The 19,295-nt window shown below is 39.5% G+C and overlaps 1 protein-coding gene across 1 annotated transcript; it reads left to right on the top strand.

Annotated features, from left to right (window-relative positions):
• Nucleotides 1–384: 384 nt before the first annotated feature.
• On the top strand, nucleotides 385–1,326 carry LOC118831446 (olfactory receptor 13D1-like). Its single transcript, XM_036738795.1, has one exon. It carries the CDS (start codon nucleotides 385–387, stop codon nucleotides 1,324–1,326), a length of 942 nt encoding a protein of 313 aa, XP_036594690.1.
• The last annotated feature ends 17,969 nt before the right edge of the window (nucleotides 1,327–19,295 follow it).

Genomic DNA, 19,295 nt, shown 5'->3' with positions numbered 1-19,295 from the left:
GCCTGTCTTCAGATAAGCTCCACAAATGTTTGCTGCAAATGTGCTCCTCATGTACCCGCTTCTCATAAGTCTAGCCACATTGATTTTGTTTATGGAAACCTTTCCATTTGATGTAACCAAAGTTATCCTTTTCGTCTTCTAGGATTAGCTGTACACCATTTCTCGAGTTCAGCTCATGTGACTTCCTTTTTGTATTCTTTTCTCATCTTCTTAATGATGTATTGGAATATTTGTGCTTGTTAATGGAAATCAAAATAAAATTGATGTTAAGAAAGAAAATTACAAATGATAAAATATATTATAAATGGAAGTCATTGTTAGTTTGATTTCATTTTCTGCAACTATGTCCTCCCCTAAATCCTATAGGTGACCAGATGCAACAACATGGACAAGCGGAATTATACAGCTGTGACTGAGTTTCTTCTGATTGGGCTTTCTCATTACCCAGCCCTCCAAATATCTCTTTACGTTCTCTGCCTGATGATGTACCTTGTGATCTTATTGGGAAACAGCATCCTCATTATCATCAGCATGCTAGATCCCCACCTTCACACTCCTATGTATTTTTTCCTTGGGAACCTCTCCTTCTTAGACATATGTTACACATCTTCCTCTATTCCTCAAATTGTTAGTAAATTTATGTCTGAGAGAAAATCCATTTCCTTCACTGGATGTGCACTACAATGGTTATTTCTCTTGGCCTGGGCTGTACAGAATGTGTTGCTTCTGGCTGTGATGGCGTTTGACCGGTATGTTGCCATCTGCAATCCCCTGAGATACACCATCATAATGAACAAGGGACTCTGTATCCAGATGGCAACTTGGACCTGGGTGTTAGGCTTTCTGTATTCCCTGCTACTCACTCTACTGGCTATGACGAGACCTTTCTGTAACAATATCATTGACCATCTTACCTGTGAGATCCTGGCTCTTCTCAAACTTATCTGTGGAGACATTTCCCTCAATGTGTTTATCATGACAGTTGGAAATTTTGTTTTCTTAGTCATCCCTTTGCTGCTCATTTTCTTCTCCTATGTCTTCATCCTGTCCACTATTCTGAGGATCAAGTCTAGTGAGGGGAGGAAGAAAGCCTTTTCTACCTGCTCAGCCCACCTGACTGTGGTGATCTTATTCTATGGCTCAGCCCTTTTCATGTATATGAAGCCCCAATCAAAGGACACTAAGACTTCTGATGAGCTCATAGGACTATCCTATGGGATAGTGACTCCAATGCTGAACCCTATCATCTATAGCTTCAGGAACAAGGAGGTGAAGCAGGGTATGGAGAAAGTCCTGACCAGAAAGCTGTATTTGAGGAAAATATGAAAGGCTGTGACGCCTACAGTTCTCACATCTACTCATTTCATCCATTCTCCTTCCATGTCCCTTTCCTACTATACTTCCCAGAACTCCTATTTTATTTACAATTTGCTTTTAATATTAAACCTTTTTCTGTAATACTCCTTCCATGTTGCAATCACAGAAATCTGACTCATTCCAGAAGGTACTGAACCTCTGGTCACCTTCCCCAATCCTAGATAAACCTCCACTTATGGCCCCCTAAGCACTAGGCCAAGAGGAGGTATAAATATCTTTCTTGCTCTTCACTGCCACTTACAGACCTTCTTCCACCACTCTCAGTCAGCAATCTCTCCTCCTTTGTGACTCATTCCATCCAGGTACGCCAGCCTTTCTGTATCATGGTCACTGTAATCTATTGCCCTAAGGTTCAACAAACTCCCCAATTCCCATGATTTTCATCTTCTCCACACCTAATACACAGAGGGATGGATACTCTTGATTTCATCATCACCAATAAGTGTCATAGTTCCACACTTTCTGGAGAGGAAATTGTTTTATCTGACATAACCTCTTAATTCTTTCCTTCCATCTCTCCCTGTGTTTTAACCTCTTCTAAATCTATCCCTTATTGTCACTGAAGTCTCAAGCACTCCAATGCTCCCGTATCATCCAGCAGCACCCTTACTCTGGTCTAATTATCCTTCCTTTCAAAATTGTGAAGAGATAGATAGATAGATAGATAGATAGATAGATAGATATACACACATATGTTTATATCCCTATAGTTAGTCAATTCAATTTCATGGTGTCTTCTACTCTTGAATCCCCTTTCCCTTCATACTGTCACCCCAACTCTAGATCACTCTGATTATCCACCATCTCTGTTCCTATCCACATGCTACTGAAAGCAACTTGAGGGAGTCACACAAATTTATGTAATCTAATCTCAGGTGGGCCCTCACTGGGGCATGGAAACTATTTTTATTTTCCGTGATTGTCTCACTAAAACACTTCTGACTATCTATTCCAAACTTTCTTTTTCTTTCCTCTCAGTAGAGAACCTTGTCCTATACATCACAGAGAAAAAACTGAGACCACCTGTAATGATCTTATTCTCCTCACTTTTATACTTCAGATCCCTTGAACAAACTCTCATAATCTCTCTTCTTTTATTTCTCTCCCCACAACTACCTCATTTATTTTGTATATATTATACACATTTATATAGTACGTATTTTCTCCAATATTAGAAAGTAAGATCCTTGAGGGAAGGGATAACTTTATTTCTCTCTTTGTATCCCTAGCATTTGGTAGAGTTCTAAGCACAAAATTAATGTTTAGCAAATGTTTGTGGATCAATGGATGGATGGATGGATGGATGGATGGATGGATGGATGGATGGATGGACGGATGCAGATCTCCTTGTTAATGCCAACCTTTATGTTCTCAAATCCTTCTCCTACTATAGCTTACTCCCAATTATCCCTTCTCTCTCCCTTTTTCAATTTTTTTCTTCCCTGTGGCCCACAAATATGCTTAGTGCCTCTCATTCTTTAAAAAAATCTCACTTGCCGTATTTTCTCCTCAAGTGATTGTCATATCACTTTTCTCTTTAAGCACCAAGCTTCTAGGAAAAAAGCCATCTATAGCTATCTATATTCATTGTCCCAACTTCTCCTCTCAACTGTCTCTCAACCATCCACGGTGTGATTTCTAACCTCTTCACTCAATTGAAACTGTTTTCTCCAGAGTTTGTAATGATGATCATTCCTCAGTCCTCATTTCTCTTGGCCTTTCTATGTCATTTGACACTGTAGACCAGTGGTGTCAAATTTAAATAGAAATGTGGGCCACTAGACCATGAATAAGGATACCTGAAGTTACATATTGACCTAGAAAATCATGTATTAACATTATCTATGTTTTTTGTATTTTTATTTATTATGGTGTTAAATACCTCCCAATTACATTTTAATCTGGTCAGCAGCACTTGGAAATGTTGCAGGCCACACAAGGCCCACAAGCTACATATCTGATTTGTCTACTGTAAACCACCCTCTCCTGAATGTCATTCCTCCTTGTTTTCATGACAGTGCTTTATTTTGATTTTCCTACTTGTCTGACCACTACTTCTCAATTTCCTCTAAGGTATCATCATTTACCTCATGCCCTCTTACACGAGGGTGAACATCTGTACTCTGACCTAGACACTCTTCTCTTCCCTCTCTGAACTCTCTCAATGATTTTGCTAACTGCCAAGAGTTTAGCTACCATCTCTAAACCGATATTTACCATGCCACCCAAATCTGTGTAGCTAACTCTCATCTCCTGACCTCCAGACCTACTTCTCTAAATTCTTTCTGGGACATATTGTTTACATCTTAAACTCTGTTCAATAAAACTCAAGTTTCTGAAATTCTTCTCCAAGATTCCCTATTTTGATGATGGCCACCACCATCCTTGTAGTCACCGAAGTGGGAATTATCTTGATCCTTCGCTCTTACTCACCAACATGCCCCATCGAATTGGTTGCCAAGTCTGACTCTATAGTCACATGCATGTCTCTTGTATTCATCTCTTCTCTACTTAGACTTCTTGCTGTTCAGTCATTTTCAGCCATATATGACTCTACATTACTCCATGGGGTTTTCTCATCAAAGATACTAAAGTGGTTCGCCGTTTCCTTCTCCAACTCATTTTACAGATGAGAAAACTGAGGCAAACAGAATAAAGTGACTCTCCACTCACAGTACAACCACTGCAATTCAGGCCTTCTTCTTCTTTTGGCTGAATCATAGAAATGGCCTCCTAATCAGTCTCCCTACATCTAGTACCCACCTCCCACATACAAAAAAAATTTATATTAATTTTGTGTGCATATATGTGTGTATGCGTTTATAATTTATTTATCTACTTAAATGCAGTTTCCTGCCAGTAAAATGTAAGCTCCTTGAGGGCAGGGGCTATTTATTTTTGTGGGTTTTTTCCTAATAACAGTGCTTGGAACACAAGTGTTTGATAAACGCTTCTGTAATTGAACTAAAAAGGAAATTATTTCTAGTCTCAAGTATGTTATACTCAATCCATTACATATACGTTAGTACCTGGCCTACTGTTGTATAACCTCTCCAGTTCTACTTCTTGGTCTTATGGTAATTTTGATACTTTCTATTAAGTCACACATAGACACAAAACATATACACTAATTATCCATAGGTTGCTAGCAAAAAATGAGCTTTGCAACTGCCTATTGTGAAATTTGAGAGAAATTCATAGTAAAATAGCATAAGCTTTACAGATAAAAATGTAGATTTGAAAATTACTGCTCTATAAGAAATTATGTACCAATCAAACTACCAAGGATTATTTTATAGAGCTATAAAAATCATAAAATTAATCTAGAAGAAAAAAGGCCAAGAATATAAAGAGAATCAATGAAAAAAATTATATTATAAGTTTAGATAAGTGGTCTTAGCTGAAATATACCATGGTTGAGCAGCATGATTCTCCCATTTTATTTTTTCTTATCTTCTTTTAGAGACAATATCAATGTAGTAGACAAAAAGCTTCTCTTTTAGAGTGCTCTAATTCCAAGACCAAAGTCCAAACCATTATAGAATAATCCAGACAATTAAAGAGTAAAGCTTCTTTCATGATTGTTTTTTAATACTAATTCTGCCATTCAACCTAACTTCTCGGTCTCACCTTTGCGTCATCCACAAATATGATAAGCATGTGAGACATTGATTTAAAAAATTGCTGAAGAGTCAAAGCAAAGAATCAGGGGGAAATGGATAAGGGAACAAACAAGGCAGTGTCTCTTGACTGGGGGAAAAAGTGGCACATTGGATAGAGTGATGAACCTGGAGTAAGGAAGACCTCAGTTCAAATATGGCCTATACACTTAATAGCTGTGCAACTCTGGGCAAATGGCTAAATCTATCTAAGTTTCTTCATCTGTAAAAGGGGGATAATAGCACCTACATCCCAGGGTATGGAGGATAGTATGATGATAAAAAGATGTAATATATGTAAAGTGCTCTGCAAACCCTAACGTGCACCAATGTCTCCTGTGTCACAAGTCCATCTTCTAGTCTTTTCTAGATTTTTAGTCTATACTCGAGTGAAATTTGTCTATATTTTTCTTGTGGTCAAAATGGAGAGATATAGGATGGATGATGAGGGACCTACATGGATTCATAACTGATTGAAGTACTAGACCTTATGAGTGATCATTACTGAACTAATGTCAAATAACAGGGGGTGTCCAATGTAGTGTCCCCAATTCTTTGCTTTGACTCTTCAGCAAATTGTTTACTCAATGACTTGCATACTTATTGTATTCATGGATGACCCAAAATTCACACCAAGCACACTAGTTCAGTTGACTGGCAGAATTAGGCTGAATCAGTCAGATAGTTAAGTTTACTTTCCACTGTGTTTAGCAAGATGAAACTTTTTTCTATTTTGTGTTTCATTTATTATGCTATCAATCAAAATAGCTTAACACTTGGTTTAGGGCACAGCCAAGATGGCAGCTGGAAAGCAGGGACTTGCCTAGGGCTCTCCCCCAGGACTTTCCAAATACCAATAAAAATGACTCTGAACAAATTCTAGAGCTGCAGAACCCACAAAATAGCAGAGGGAAGCAGGGATCCAGCCGGGACAGCCTGGATGGTCACTGGGTAAGGTCTATCACACAAGGAGTTGGGGGAGGAGCAGAGCAGAGCACAGCATCTGGACTAACCAGACTGGGAGCTGGGCATAACAGGCCCTAGTGCTCTGAATCAGTGAACTGTAGCAGTTACCAGACTTCACAACCCACAAACATCAAAGACAACAGAGAGGGTTAGTAGAAAAAGCTGCTGGGACAGAGTGAAAGGAGCTTGCAGGTAGGCCACTGCCCCAAGGGCAGCAGATGTAGCTCTGAGGACAGAACTACAGTTGCAGTTGCTTCCAGCCCCAGGCCCACCTGGTGGGAGGAATTAAGTGGTGGATCAGAGCAGGAGTACAGAGCCTACTTAAGATCTGAGTCCAGTCCGGGTTGGTGGTTCTTTGGGGAGGAGGAGTGCTGGTGTGGCAGAGCATGCTGTGTAGAAATAGCTCTGAAAACAACAGTACATCTCCTCAAGCTTGGAACAAAGTACTCTCTACTCTACAAGCAGTCATGCCCCGACAAAAACTCAAGGGTCAAGGAGTTGGCTGAGAACATGGCCAGGCAGTGAAAACAGACTCAGATTCAGACTCAGACTTTGGAATCTTTATTGGTGACAAAGAAGACCAAAACATACAGCCAGAAGAAGTCAACAAAGTGAAACAGCCTACATCGAAAGCCTCCAAGAAAAAACATGAACTGGTCTCAGACCATGGAAGAGCTCAAAAAGGATTTGGGAAAGCAAGTTAGAGAAGTAGAGGAAAATTTGGGAAGAGAAATGAGAAGGATGAGAGAAAACCATGAAAAACAAGTCAATGACTTGCTAAAGGAGACCCAAAAAAAATACTGAAGAAAACAACACCTTAAAAAATAGATTACCTCAAATGGCAAAAGAGCTCCAAAAGGCCAATGAGGAGAAAAATGCCTTGAAAGGCAGAATTAGCCAAATGGAAAAGGAGGTCCAAAAGACCACTGAAGAAAATATCACCTTAACAATTAGATTGGAGCAAGTGGAAGCTAGTGACTTGATGAGAAATCAAGATATTATAAAACAGAACCAAAGGAATGAAAAAGTGGAAGACAATGTGAAATATCTCATTGGAAAAACCACTGACCTGGAGAATAGATCCAGGAGAGATAATTTAAAAATTATTGGACTACCTGAAAGCTATGATCAAAAAAAGAGCCTAGATATCATCTTTCAAGAAATTATCAAGGAGAACTGCCCTGATATTCTAGAGCCAGAGGGTAAAATAGAAATTGAAAGAATCCACTGATCGCCTCCTGAAAAAGATACCAAAAAGAAAACTCCTAGGAATATTGTCACCAAATTCCAGAGCTCCCAGATCAAGGGAAAAATACTGCAAGCAGCCAGAAAGAAACAATTTGAGTATTGTGGAAACACAATCAGAATAGCACAAGATCTAGCAGCTCCTACATTAAGGGACTGAAGGGCTTGGAATATGATATTCTGGAGGTCAATGGAGCTAGGATTAAAACCAAGAATCACCTACCCAGGAACACTGAGTATCATACTCCAAGGCAAAATATGGATTTTCAATAAAATAGAGGACTTTCAAACTTTCTCAGTGAAAAGACCAGAGCTGAATAGAAAATTTGACTTTCAAACACAAGAATGAAGAGAAGCATGAAAAGGTAAACAAGAAAGAGAAATCACAAGGGACTTACTAAAGTTGAACTGTTCTGTTTACATTCCTACATAGAAATATGATGTGTATAATTCATAAGACCTCAGTATTGGGGTAGCTGAAGGGAATATACATACATATGTGTGTGTGTGTGTGCGCGCACTCGTGCGCGTGTGTATAGCCAGAGGGCACAGGGTGAGTTGAATATGAAGGCATGATATCTAAAAAAATATCAAATTAAGGGATGAGAGAGGAATATATTGAGAGAACGAGAAAGGGAGAGATAAAATGGGGTAAATTATCTCACATAAAAGTGGCAAGAAAAAGCAGTTCTGTTGGGAGGGAAGAGGGGGCAGGTGAGGGGGAATGAGTGAATCTTGCTGTCTTCGGATTTGACCTGAGGAGGGAATACCATACACACTCAGTTGGGTATCTTACCCTACAGGAAAGAAGGAGGAAGGAGATAGAAAAGGGGGGTCAATAGAAGGGTGGGCAGATAGGGGGAGGAGGTAATCAAAAACAAACACTTTTGAGAAGGGACAGGGTCAAGGGAGTAAATTGGATAAAGGGGGGTAGGATAGGAAAGAGCAAAATATAGTTAGTCTTTCATGACATGAGTATTGTGGCAGGGTTTTGCATAATGATACACATGTGGCCTATGTTGAATTGCTTGCCTTCTTAGGGAGGGTTGGTGGGAAGGGAAGAGGGGAGAGAATTTGTAACTCAAAATTTTAAAAGAGGATGTTCAAAAAAAGAGTTTTTGCATGCAATGAGGAAATAAGATATACAGGCAATGGGGCATCTATCTTGCCCTACAAGAAAGTAAGAGAAAAGGGGATGGGGAGGGAGTGGGGTGACAGAAGAGAGGGCTGACTGGGGAATGGGGCAATCAGAATATATTCCATCTTGGAGTGGGGGAGAGGGTAGAAATGGGGAGAAAATTTGTAATTCAAAATCTTGTGAAAATTAATGCTGAAAACTAAAAATATTAAATAAATAAATAAAATTTTAAAAACAAAAAAACAAAAAAAAAATTTGGTTTAATTAGATTGTTGAAACATCCCTAAAGCTTTGAAGTTGCTAACTTTCACACAGTTCCTGTATAAACCTTTAAATGACTTCAGGGATTACAAGGATTCTCTAAGGAACAGGAAAGGGATGATGTAGGGATGGAGAATTCATACCTTGATTTAATGGCTGATCATCCAAGATCCACAGGCTACAGCACACATTTAAAGCAGAGCTTGAAAATCAGTAGTATTTTCTCCATAAATTAATGTCATGGCCTTATGATAGAAGTGGTAGCGTTCTATCAACCTTGGTCATGTATCGTGGTGTTTCTGAATTTTAAGAAACTAATATTTTCTTTTATCACATATATATTAGAAACTATGGCAGAAGAAAGGTAATGATATAAACTGACCCAAGTAAAAACTTTGGTAGTCTTATATAAGGCAAATATATAGTAGAAACAGGTTGCGTATTTATATGTTTGGTGCTCTTTCAAGCTACCAAGACATTTTTGGAAATGTGCACAAAGTAGATGCTTTGTTCAAAAAGTGGGAAGAATACCAGCTAAGTAAGGAGGAGGACGAAGAGAAAGAAGATGGAGGAAGAAAAGGACAGGAAGGAGGAAGAGGAAGAAGAGGAGGAGGAGGAGTTCTGGATCTCACATTGAGGTAAGTTAAAATGGTGGGAACTGTTTTGGGAAAGGTCATTTTCAGAAATGTAAATGGAACTGAGAAGTGGGACTAGATATTGAAAGGAAAGTCATGTAAAGTGAGGAAATTTTATTCAATGATACCTAAGGCCCCTCCCAGTTCTAAATATAGGATCCTATTATCCCATGTTCTGTGAGCTTACGTAAGGTAGATGGAACCAAATCAGGAAAATTAGAATGGAAGATGAAGATAATGCCAAAGGGAAAGCCAACAGAGAAGTAGGAAATTCTCTCCGGGCTTCAGTGGTCTCAGCTATAAAATTATATGCATTCTGGTAGGCTCCTTCTAGGCTCATCATTCTTTATTGTGAGGTCTTTTGCAGTTCTAATGTTGTCTGACATTCTAAGTTCCGTTTTCTAAGATCCTTTCTGACTATGACATACTACCCTCCATACACTAACATTTCTTCAGGCTCTAACGTTCTATAATTCTATGACTCCAAAATTCTCTACTGTTGGATCAAAGACCAAGAATAGCTACACCAGAGATCACTGCACATACCTCACATAGAAAGTGATCCTCCATCCCTTCCATTTCTCTTTTCAAATGTGTTCAGCAATGAGGTTTGTTATCAGAAATAAAATTTTAAAAAGTGAAAAATGAGACCAGAGACCAGTATTTTCATCTCTACCATCTAGCACTGTGCCTGGCATATTTTGTTAATTAGTTGCATGAGCTCTCCTGTTTCTGCTTCTATCTCTTTGAATATGCCCTCTTGCTTTTTTATTCTGACTCCTTCTGTTTTTTCATGTGTGATATGTTAGTAAGCCCAAGGGGATTTTCACCCCACTCCCCTAGTAAGGTTGGAAACGTGAATCCTCATGACTAGGGGAATAAATGAGGCTGTGTCTGCTGACCAGGAAACTATAACATCACATTGGACAGAGCACTGAACCTGGAATAAGGAAGACCTCTGTTCAAATACGGCCTCGTACACTTGACAGATGCGTGACCCTGGCAAGTTACTTATTGTCGGTTTGTCTCACTTCCTCCATCTGTAAAAGAGGAATAATGACGCCTATTTCCCAGGGTTGTTGTGAGGACAAAATAACCATAATATAGGTAAAGTGCTCTCCAAGCTTTAAAGCTAATCAGTAGTAGTGATATCATCGTAATTATGATTTTATTGTTATCATGGGGGACTACAATAACTTCAAGAGGCACATGTTTATAGAGGTAAAGTGCTCTCCAAGCTTTAAAGCTAATCAGTAGTAGTGATATCATCGTAATTATGATTTTATTGTTATCATGGGGGACTACAATAACTTCAAGAGGCACATGTTTATAGAGGATTAGACATATAACCTCAAAATTCACAAAACCACTCTAACTGGGTCAGCTCTATCTAACTTCAGATGGGCCTTTAGTGATACAAAGGATTAGTTGTATTCATTTCTGATTGACTTCCCATCATATATTCCAAAGTAGATAATACAATGCTTCATTTTTTTCACCAGAGCCCCAACTCCACAGCCACCCCTTCCCTTTTAGCAAATCAAAGCCTCAGAGAGCTAGTGCTAGAAGGGACTCTAGAGGTCACCAATCCAACCCTCTCGTTCTACAGATGAGAAAACTGAGGCCCAGAGTGTAACCACAGAGTGATTGTCTCAAGTGAGGAAAATTGAGGGAATTGAAGGGATTAGGAGAGCAAGTGGTTAGTTGTGGGAATTGAGTGAACCATACTGACTTCATCTTGTGACTCAATTATGGAGCTAGCTCACTTCCCTTTCTATTCAATTGGGGTCTAGTCCAACTTCTATCTTATGAGGAAGGTTTGTTCAATTGTGGGAATTGGGAGATAACCATATTGTATTGTTTGAACCTAGCCCTGCATGGCTGAGAAGCTGAGCCATCTCTACCAGCCACTTGGAGACCCTTGACTAAGGATGTAGTTTATGCTGACCAGAAGCCCAGTCGGATCCAAATATTGATGCAAGGAGTTTTCTCACAATTGTATATTTAAAGCAACTCATATGTTTTAATCTAAAAACTGGCTTGTACTGATCAACTACAGATACTTGGGGAGTAGGATATCTTTTTTCCCCTAATTTCAGAGAATTGCACCTATTTGCTCTCTCTCCCAACTTAGAAAGTCCCTAATCTTTCATCCAATTAGAAATCAGAATACCTAATATTCTATTGTTTCCTTTTAATTAATCAATCTTATTTGATTAATTGTTTTTAATGTATAAAAGCTTGTCTCTCCCTATATCCAGGGTCCGGGCCTAAGTTGAGGAATACTGGTCCCACTTTGTTAGGTAATTGGCATGCATTGCATAATGCATCGGTATGCTTGGAAGATCAAACCCTTGTTTTCCTCATTCCTTTCATCTTTCAGCTGCCATACTAGGTCACACAGAAGGTAAACATCAGAGGTGAGATTCTGACTTCAGAGCCAGTGTTCTTTCCATTGCCCCACACAAGTTACCATGGCTTTACCTTTCCTACTCCACTGACATCAATTTCATCTAGCCTATGCTATCCAAACTTCCCTTCTCCAAACCATTGTTGACCTCCATTCATCTTATCCTCAACATTCCTGTTTAAGGTAAAAGTTTTATTGATGCTTTGAAACAAGCATGTGGTCACAACCTAATAAATCTGCACCCAATAGAAACTTCTTTTGTAGCAAAGGAAGCTTGTTAAGCCAAAGACAGCAATGCACAGTTCATTTTGGATTACATATCAATCTGTCAGTCAACTAGAATTGTAGTATCTATTATCTTCTGAACACTATGATAAGTGCTTCAAAGAAAGGCAGTTTATTCTCCCAAGGAGTTCATATTCTTATGGGGGAGGGAAAACACAAACAACTATGCATAATATGTCTATCTATCTATGCATGTTCACATATATACACAAATGTGTGTATGTGTGTGTGTGTGTGTGTGTGTGTGTGTGAAAATTGGAGATAATAGAGAAGAGGTTGCACTAAAGGAGTTTAGGCAAAGCTTCTTATAAAGGGGGAGACTTTCAATGAGGTTTAAAAGAAACCAAGGAAGTTAGGAGACAGATAAGGAGGGAGAGATTCCCAGACATGGGAGAAAGCCAGTAAAAAGAGTCAGGAGTTGGAGTATCTTGTGAAAGGAACAACAAAGAGGCCAGTGTCACTGGATCTCAGAGAATTAGGGGTGGGATAAGGTATAAGAAGACCAAAAATGTTGGAAGGGACTAGGTTATGGAGAGAATTAAAAGCCAAACTGAGGATTTTATATTTTGTGAAGGTGATAGAGATCTCTGAAGTTCTTGGATGGAGGAAGAGGGTTGATATGATTCAGCTTGCATTTTAGGGAGACTAGTTTGACAACTGATGAGACGGGGATGATAATGAAGTGGGAGCCACAAGGCATCATCAAATGATGAGAGCCTGCACCAGAGTGGTGGGGGTAGCAGTGGAGAAGAGGTATAAATAAGAGATGTTATGACATTAGAAGCAATAGGATTTGGCAGCTGATTGGACAGTAAAGGAGTAATGATACAAAGTGAATAGTCAAGGATGACACCAAGGTTGTGAGGCTAGATATGATGGTACCTCCAAAGAAATAGAGAAATTAGGAAGAGGGAAAGGTTTGAGGGGGAGATGGGTTTAGTTTTGGACATGTTGAGTTTAAGATGTCTACAAGACATTCAGTTCAAGATGTCAATAGGCAGTGAGAGATGTGATAACAGAAGTCAGGAGAGATGTTAGGTAGGGCTGACAAATAAATGTGATGATCATCTGCACAGAAATGATAGTTGAATCCATGAGAACTAATGGATTGCCAAATGAAATAACATAGAGAGGAAAGGACACCTAGAACAGAGACTTAAGAGAAAATCTGGTTAACAGGCATGACATATATGAATATCCAGCAAAATAAGATTGAGAAGGAGCAGTCAGAAAGGTAGGAAGAGAACCAGAAGAAAGCAATATCACAAAAACAAACTAACAAACAGAAGAGAGTTTCCAGGAGAAGAGTGTGATTCTTAGCGTCAAAGGCTACAAAGAAGTCAAGAAGAGTGAGGATTGGGAAAAGACAATTAGATTTGATTATTAGATCATTGGTAACTCTGGAGAGACTAGTTTCAGTTGAATGATGAAGTCTGAAGCCTGCAGAGAGCTTAGAAGACAGTGAAAAGAAAGGAAGTGGAGGCAGTGATTATAGACAGTTTCTCAAGGAATTTATCCAGAAAAGGGAGAAGTGACATAGGATGACAGCTAATAGGGATGGAAGGAACAAGTGAGAGGGTTTTTTTTGGAAGCTATCATTTTACTGTTTTTTCTCTTAACAATTCTTTTATTACTTAATATTTTAGTTTTCAACATTGATTTCCACAAGATTTTGAGTTAAAAATTTTCTCCCCATTTCTACCCTCCACCCCACTCCAAGATGGAATATATTCTGATTGCCCTATTCCCCAGTCAGCCCTCCCTTCTGTCACCCCACTCCCCCCACGTCCCCTTTCCCCTTACTTTCTTGTAGGGCAGGATAGATTTCTATGCCCCATTCCCTATATATCTTATTTTTCAGTTGCATGCAAAACCAACTTTTTTTTGAGCATCTGATTTTAAAAATTTGAATTCCAAATTCTCTCCCCTCTTCCCTTCCCACCCACCCTCCCTAAGAAGGCAAGCAATTCAACATAGGCCACACATGTATCATTATGAAAAACACTTTCACAATACTCATGTTGTGAAAGACTGACTATATGTCCCTCCATTCTACTCTGTTGCCCTTTATTCAATTTTATCCCTTAACCCTGTCCCTTTCCAAAAGTGTTTGCTTTTGATTACCTCCTCCCCCTACCTGCCCTCCCTTCTATCATTCTGACTTTTTATCCTCTTCCCCCTACTTTCCTGTGGGGTAAGATACCCAATTGAGTGTGTATGTTATTCCCTCCTCAGGTCAAATCCGAAGACAGCAAGATTCACTCATTCCCCCTCACCTGCCCCCTCTTCCCTTCCAACAAAACTGCTTTTTCTTGCCACTTTTATGTGAGATACTTTACCCCATTTTATCTCTCCCTTTCTCCTTCTCTCAATATATTCCTCTCTCATCCCTTAATTTTATTTTATTTTTTTAGATATCATCCCATCATATTCAGCTCACCATGTACCCTCTGTCTGTATTTATGTATATTCCCTTCAACTACCCTAATACTGAGAAAGGTCTCATGAATTATACACATCATCTTTCCATGTAGGAATGTAAACAAAACAGTTCAACTTTAGTGAGTCCCTTATGATTTCTCTTTCTTATTTACCTTTTCATGCTTCTCTTCATCCTTATGTTTGAAAGTCAAATTTTCTATTCAGCTCTGGTCTTTTCACTGAGAAAGCTTGAAAGTCTTCTGTTTTATTGAAAATTTATGTTTTGCCTTGGAGCATTATACTCGGTGTTGCTGGGTAGGTGATTCTTGGTTTTAATCCTAGCTCCTTTGACTTCCAGAATATTACATTCCAAGCCCTTAGATCCCTTAATGTAGAAGCTTCTAGATCTTAGGTTATTCTGATTGTGTTTCCACAATACTCAAATTGTTTCTTTCTTGCTGCTTGCAGTATTTTCTCCTTGACCTGGGAGCTCTGGAATTTGGCGACAATATTCCTAGGAGTTTTCTTTTGGGGATCTTTTTCAAGAGGCAATCGGTAGATTCTTTCAATTTCTATTTTACCCTCTTATTCTAGAATATCAGGGCAGTTCTCCTTGATAATTTCTTGAAAGATGATGTCTAGGCTTTGTTTTTGATCATGGCTTTCAGGTAGTCCAATAATTTTTAAATTATCTCTCCTGGATCTATTCTTTAAGTCAGTGGTTTTTCCAATGAGATATTTCATATTATCTTCCACTTTTTCATTCCTTTGGTTCTGTTTTATATCTTGATTTCTCATCAAGTCACTAGCTTCCACTTGCTCCAATCTAATTGTTAAGGTGATATTTTCTTCAGTGGTCTTTTGGACCTCCTTTTCCATTTGGCTAATTCTGCCTTTCAAGGCATTTTTCTCCTCATTGGCTTTTTGTAGCTCTTTTGCCATTTGGGTTAGTCTATTTTTTGAGGTGTTATTTTTTTCAGTATTTTTTGGGTCTTCTTTGGCAAGTCGTTGACTTGTTTTTTATGGTTTTTTTTTTCATCACTCTCATTTCTCTTCACAATTTTTCCTTTACTCTAACTTGCTTTTCCAAATCCTTTTTGAGTTCTTCCACAGTCTCAGACCAATCAATATTTTTCTTGGAGGCTTTTGTTGTAGGCTCTTTGACCTTGTTAACTTCTTCTGGCTGTGTGTTTTGATCTTCTCTGTAACCAAAAAAAGATTCTAGAGTCTGGGTCTGAGTCTGTATCCTTTTTCACTGCCTGGCCATGTTCCCAGCTAGCTACGTGACCTTTGAACTTTTTGTCAGGGTGCAAGTGCTTGTAGAGGAGAGGGTGCTCTGTCACTAGCTTTAGGTGCTATGCTGCTGTTTTCAGAGCTACTTCTTCTCCACTGTCACTGCAAGCTCTGCCACAGCAGTGCTCCTTGTCCCCCAAGAACCTCCAACCAGGATTGAGACCCAGATCCGAGCAGGGCAAAGCAAGCCCTGCACTCTCGCTCTGGTCTGCCGCTTCATTCCTCCCACTGTGTTTTAGCCAGGGATACCAGAAGCAACTTAGGCTGGAGCCCCACCACTGCACCACCTCCACCACCCCCAGGGCTGGGGCCAGATCGTTCTCTAACTGATCTAGCAGTTTACCCACGAACCTGCTCCATGGTCTTTGGCGTTTGTGGGTTGAGAATTCTTGTAACTGCCACAGCTCAATGATTCATGGCCCTAAGGCCTGCTCTGGGCCGACTCCCAGTCTGGTCTGTCCTGGCATGGCCCACACTGGGCTGCACTCCACTTCCATCACCATGGGATAGACCCTTCCTAGTGACCATCCAGGCAGTCCTGGGCTGGAGATATGCTTCCTTCTGCTATTTCAAGGGTTCTGTAGCTCTAGAATTTGTTCAGAGCCATTTTTACAGGTGTTTGGAGGGATTTGGGGGAGAACTTAAGCAAGTACCTGCTTTCCAGCTGCCATCTTGGCTCCGCGCTCCCAGAGGTTTTTGTTTCTGTTTTTTTTTTTTTTTACAACAGTGGAGATATAGTAGTGTTTGTAGACAATAGGGAAGTGGCAACTAGATGAAAAGATTAAAAATAAGTGAGAGCGTGGGGACCAGAGAGAAGGCAATCTGCTGGAGAAGATGGGATGGAATGGAATCACTTGTTTATATAGACAGGTTTGCAATGGCAAGCACCAAGGAAACCTTCTCTTGTGAGAAAGTGGTGGAGGTGATTTTATTGATGTGAATTGAGTAGAAGAGAACAGTGTTTTCTTACATTTGCTTCATTCCCCTCCTATAGACAATCACCTCTCTGTCCAGAGGAGAGAGATATGTTTCACTGTCAGTTTTCTCAGGTCAAGATTGAGTACCACATTGATCAGAATTCTAGCTTTATTTTACATTACTGTAGTCATTGTAGAAATGGTTCCTTTTACTCTGCTTACTTCATTTAGCATCAGTTCAAAGTTTACTTTATTATACATAATTACATATACATTTTATTATATTTTATACATTATATAGTTACATACATATCCACATGTAATGTATATACATATACAATACATTAAAATGCATATACGATAATATACATATACACATACATACAGATGCATAATTAAAACATAAATGTTGCTACAAATATTTCTTAGAGGATCATTGATTTAAAGTTGTACACATTGACCTTTCCATCTGTCTTTCCCATTCTTGGGAGTATATAGCCAGAGGAGGTATTGTACAATTTAGTGATATTTTAATACAGTTCCAAATTGTTTTCCAGAATGAATGGATAAATTCACCACTATAGAAACAGAGCATTATTGTACAATCCCACCAACATACCCTTTTTGGTGTTTGTTACTATTTCCAATAAAATTGGTGTGAGAAGAAAGCTCAGAGTGGTTTAATTTGCATTTCTTTAGTGATTTGGAACATATTTTCATAAGCTTGTTGATAGTTTTCTCTCCTTCTTTTGAAAACCCACCATTTACATCCTTTGATGACTTAACTGTTGGGGGTGGTCTATAATTCTTACTTATCTAAATACATTTCCAGTGCCTCCCTATTGCCTGTCAGATCCCATTTCAATTCAATTCAATAAACATTTACTAAGTGCCTACTATGTTCTAGGCTCTGTGCTAAGGAATAGAAATAAGAAAAAAGGAAAATAGTCCCTGCCCTCAAGAAACTCTACAATCTGATGGGGAAAGACAACACCCAAAAGGAAGCTGGAAAGGAGGAAGAAAACAGGGCATCTTGGCCTGTGGAGTCAAACCAAACCCAAAAGGAAGCTGGAAAAGAGGAAGGAAACAGGGCATCTTGGCCTGTGGAGTCAAACCAAACCCAAAAGGAAGCTGGAAAAGAGGAAGGAAACAGGGCATCTTGTCCTGTGGAGTCAAACCAAACCCAAAAGGAAGCTGGAAAGGAGGAAGAAAACAGGGCATCTTGGCCTGTGGAGTCAAACCAAACCCAAAAGGAAGCTGGAAAGGAGGAAGAAAACAGGGCATCTTGGCCTGTGGAGTCAAACCAAACCCAAAAGGAAGCTGGAAAAGAGGAAGGAAACAGGGCATCTTGTCCTGTGGAGTCAAACCAAACCCAAAAGGAAGCTGGAAAGGAGGAAGGAAACAGGGCATCTTGTCCTGTGGAGTCAAACCAAACCCAAAAGGAAGCTGGAAAAGAGGAAGGAAACAGGGCATCTTGTCCTGTGGAGTCAAACCAAACAGAACTGCAGCTAGAAAGTGGAGAGTGGACTGGAAAGTCCAGATCCTGCCTTCTATAAGGGAAAGCTTTGGGAGGAGTTGAGTATTACACCTTCAGGCCCTCTAATCAGAGGTGAGAAGAAGCTAAGGGAGTTGGAAAGGTGCTGAATGTCCAAAGCCATTAAACAGAGGGATGAGATTTTAAGTAATCAGCTTATCCGGGAGGGACATCTTGTTCCCTGGGATTCAAACTAACCAGAGCTACAGATGGGAAGTGTAGAATGTCCAATAAAATTTTAAAACTGTTTAGCTCTGTATTTAAAGTCCTTCACAATCTGGATCCACTCCACCATTCTGGGGTGATTGTACATTACTCTTTATAATGACCTCTATGTTGTAGCCTAGTTAGTCAACTTGCTAGTGCCTAAATTCTCCATTCCATCTCTTGCCTCTATGCATTTGCATAGTTTTTCCCCATGCCTAAATTGTACTTCTTTTTCACTTCTGCTCCTGTAATTCATATCTTCCTTCAAGACTTGATTGAGGGGCAGCTAGGTAGCACAGTGAGTAGAGTACTGGCCCTGGAGTCAGGAGGACCTGAGTTTAAATCTAGCCTCAGGTACTTGACACACTTACTAGCTGTGTGACCTTGGGCAAGTCACTTAACCCTAATTTCCCTGCCCTCTCCCCTCAAAAAAAAAAAGACTTGGTTGATATGCCGTTTCCTATGTGAAGCCTTGTCTGATTCCTTTAGTTGTTATTGCTTTTTCTCTTCTCAAAATATTACTTCGTATTTTGTGTCCTCTAGCAGAACGTAGACTCTATGAAGGCTAGGATTGTGTTGTTCTTTGTTTATGCCCATTGCCTAGCATGATTCCCTTGAATATAGATAATTCATCTTGGATTGTCAAACTCCTAGAAGAGGTAATCTACGCGGTTTGTTTCCACTTCTTCACCATCTCCTCATTCCTTAGTCCATTATAATCTAACTTCTGTTCCTACACCTTTACAAAAATTACTCTCTCATGCTAAATCCAGTGTCCTTGTCAGTGGAAATAAAAATAAAACAAATGTTGGGAAATGGGTTAAGTTTACAGTTCAAAGTATGAAGCCGATTATGAGTATATTACAACTATTCACTGTTCCTGTTCATTTCAGTTGCTTTGAGGCATGTTCTTTCTTAAGTTCTGCAGGTGATACAGTTAAAATAAG

The sequence above is a fragment of the Trichosurus vulpecula genome, chromosome 9 (assembly GCF_011100635.1).
Source record: "Trichosurus vulpecula isolate mTriVul1 chromosome 9, mTriVul1.pri, whole genome shotgun sequence".
Lineage (NCBI taxonomy): Eukaryota > Metazoa > Chordata > Mammalia > Diprotodontia > Phalangeridae > Trichosurus > Trichosurus vulpecula.
Note: the sequence above shows the minus strand (reverse complement) of the source record. Positions and strands in the feature narration are given on the sequence as shown.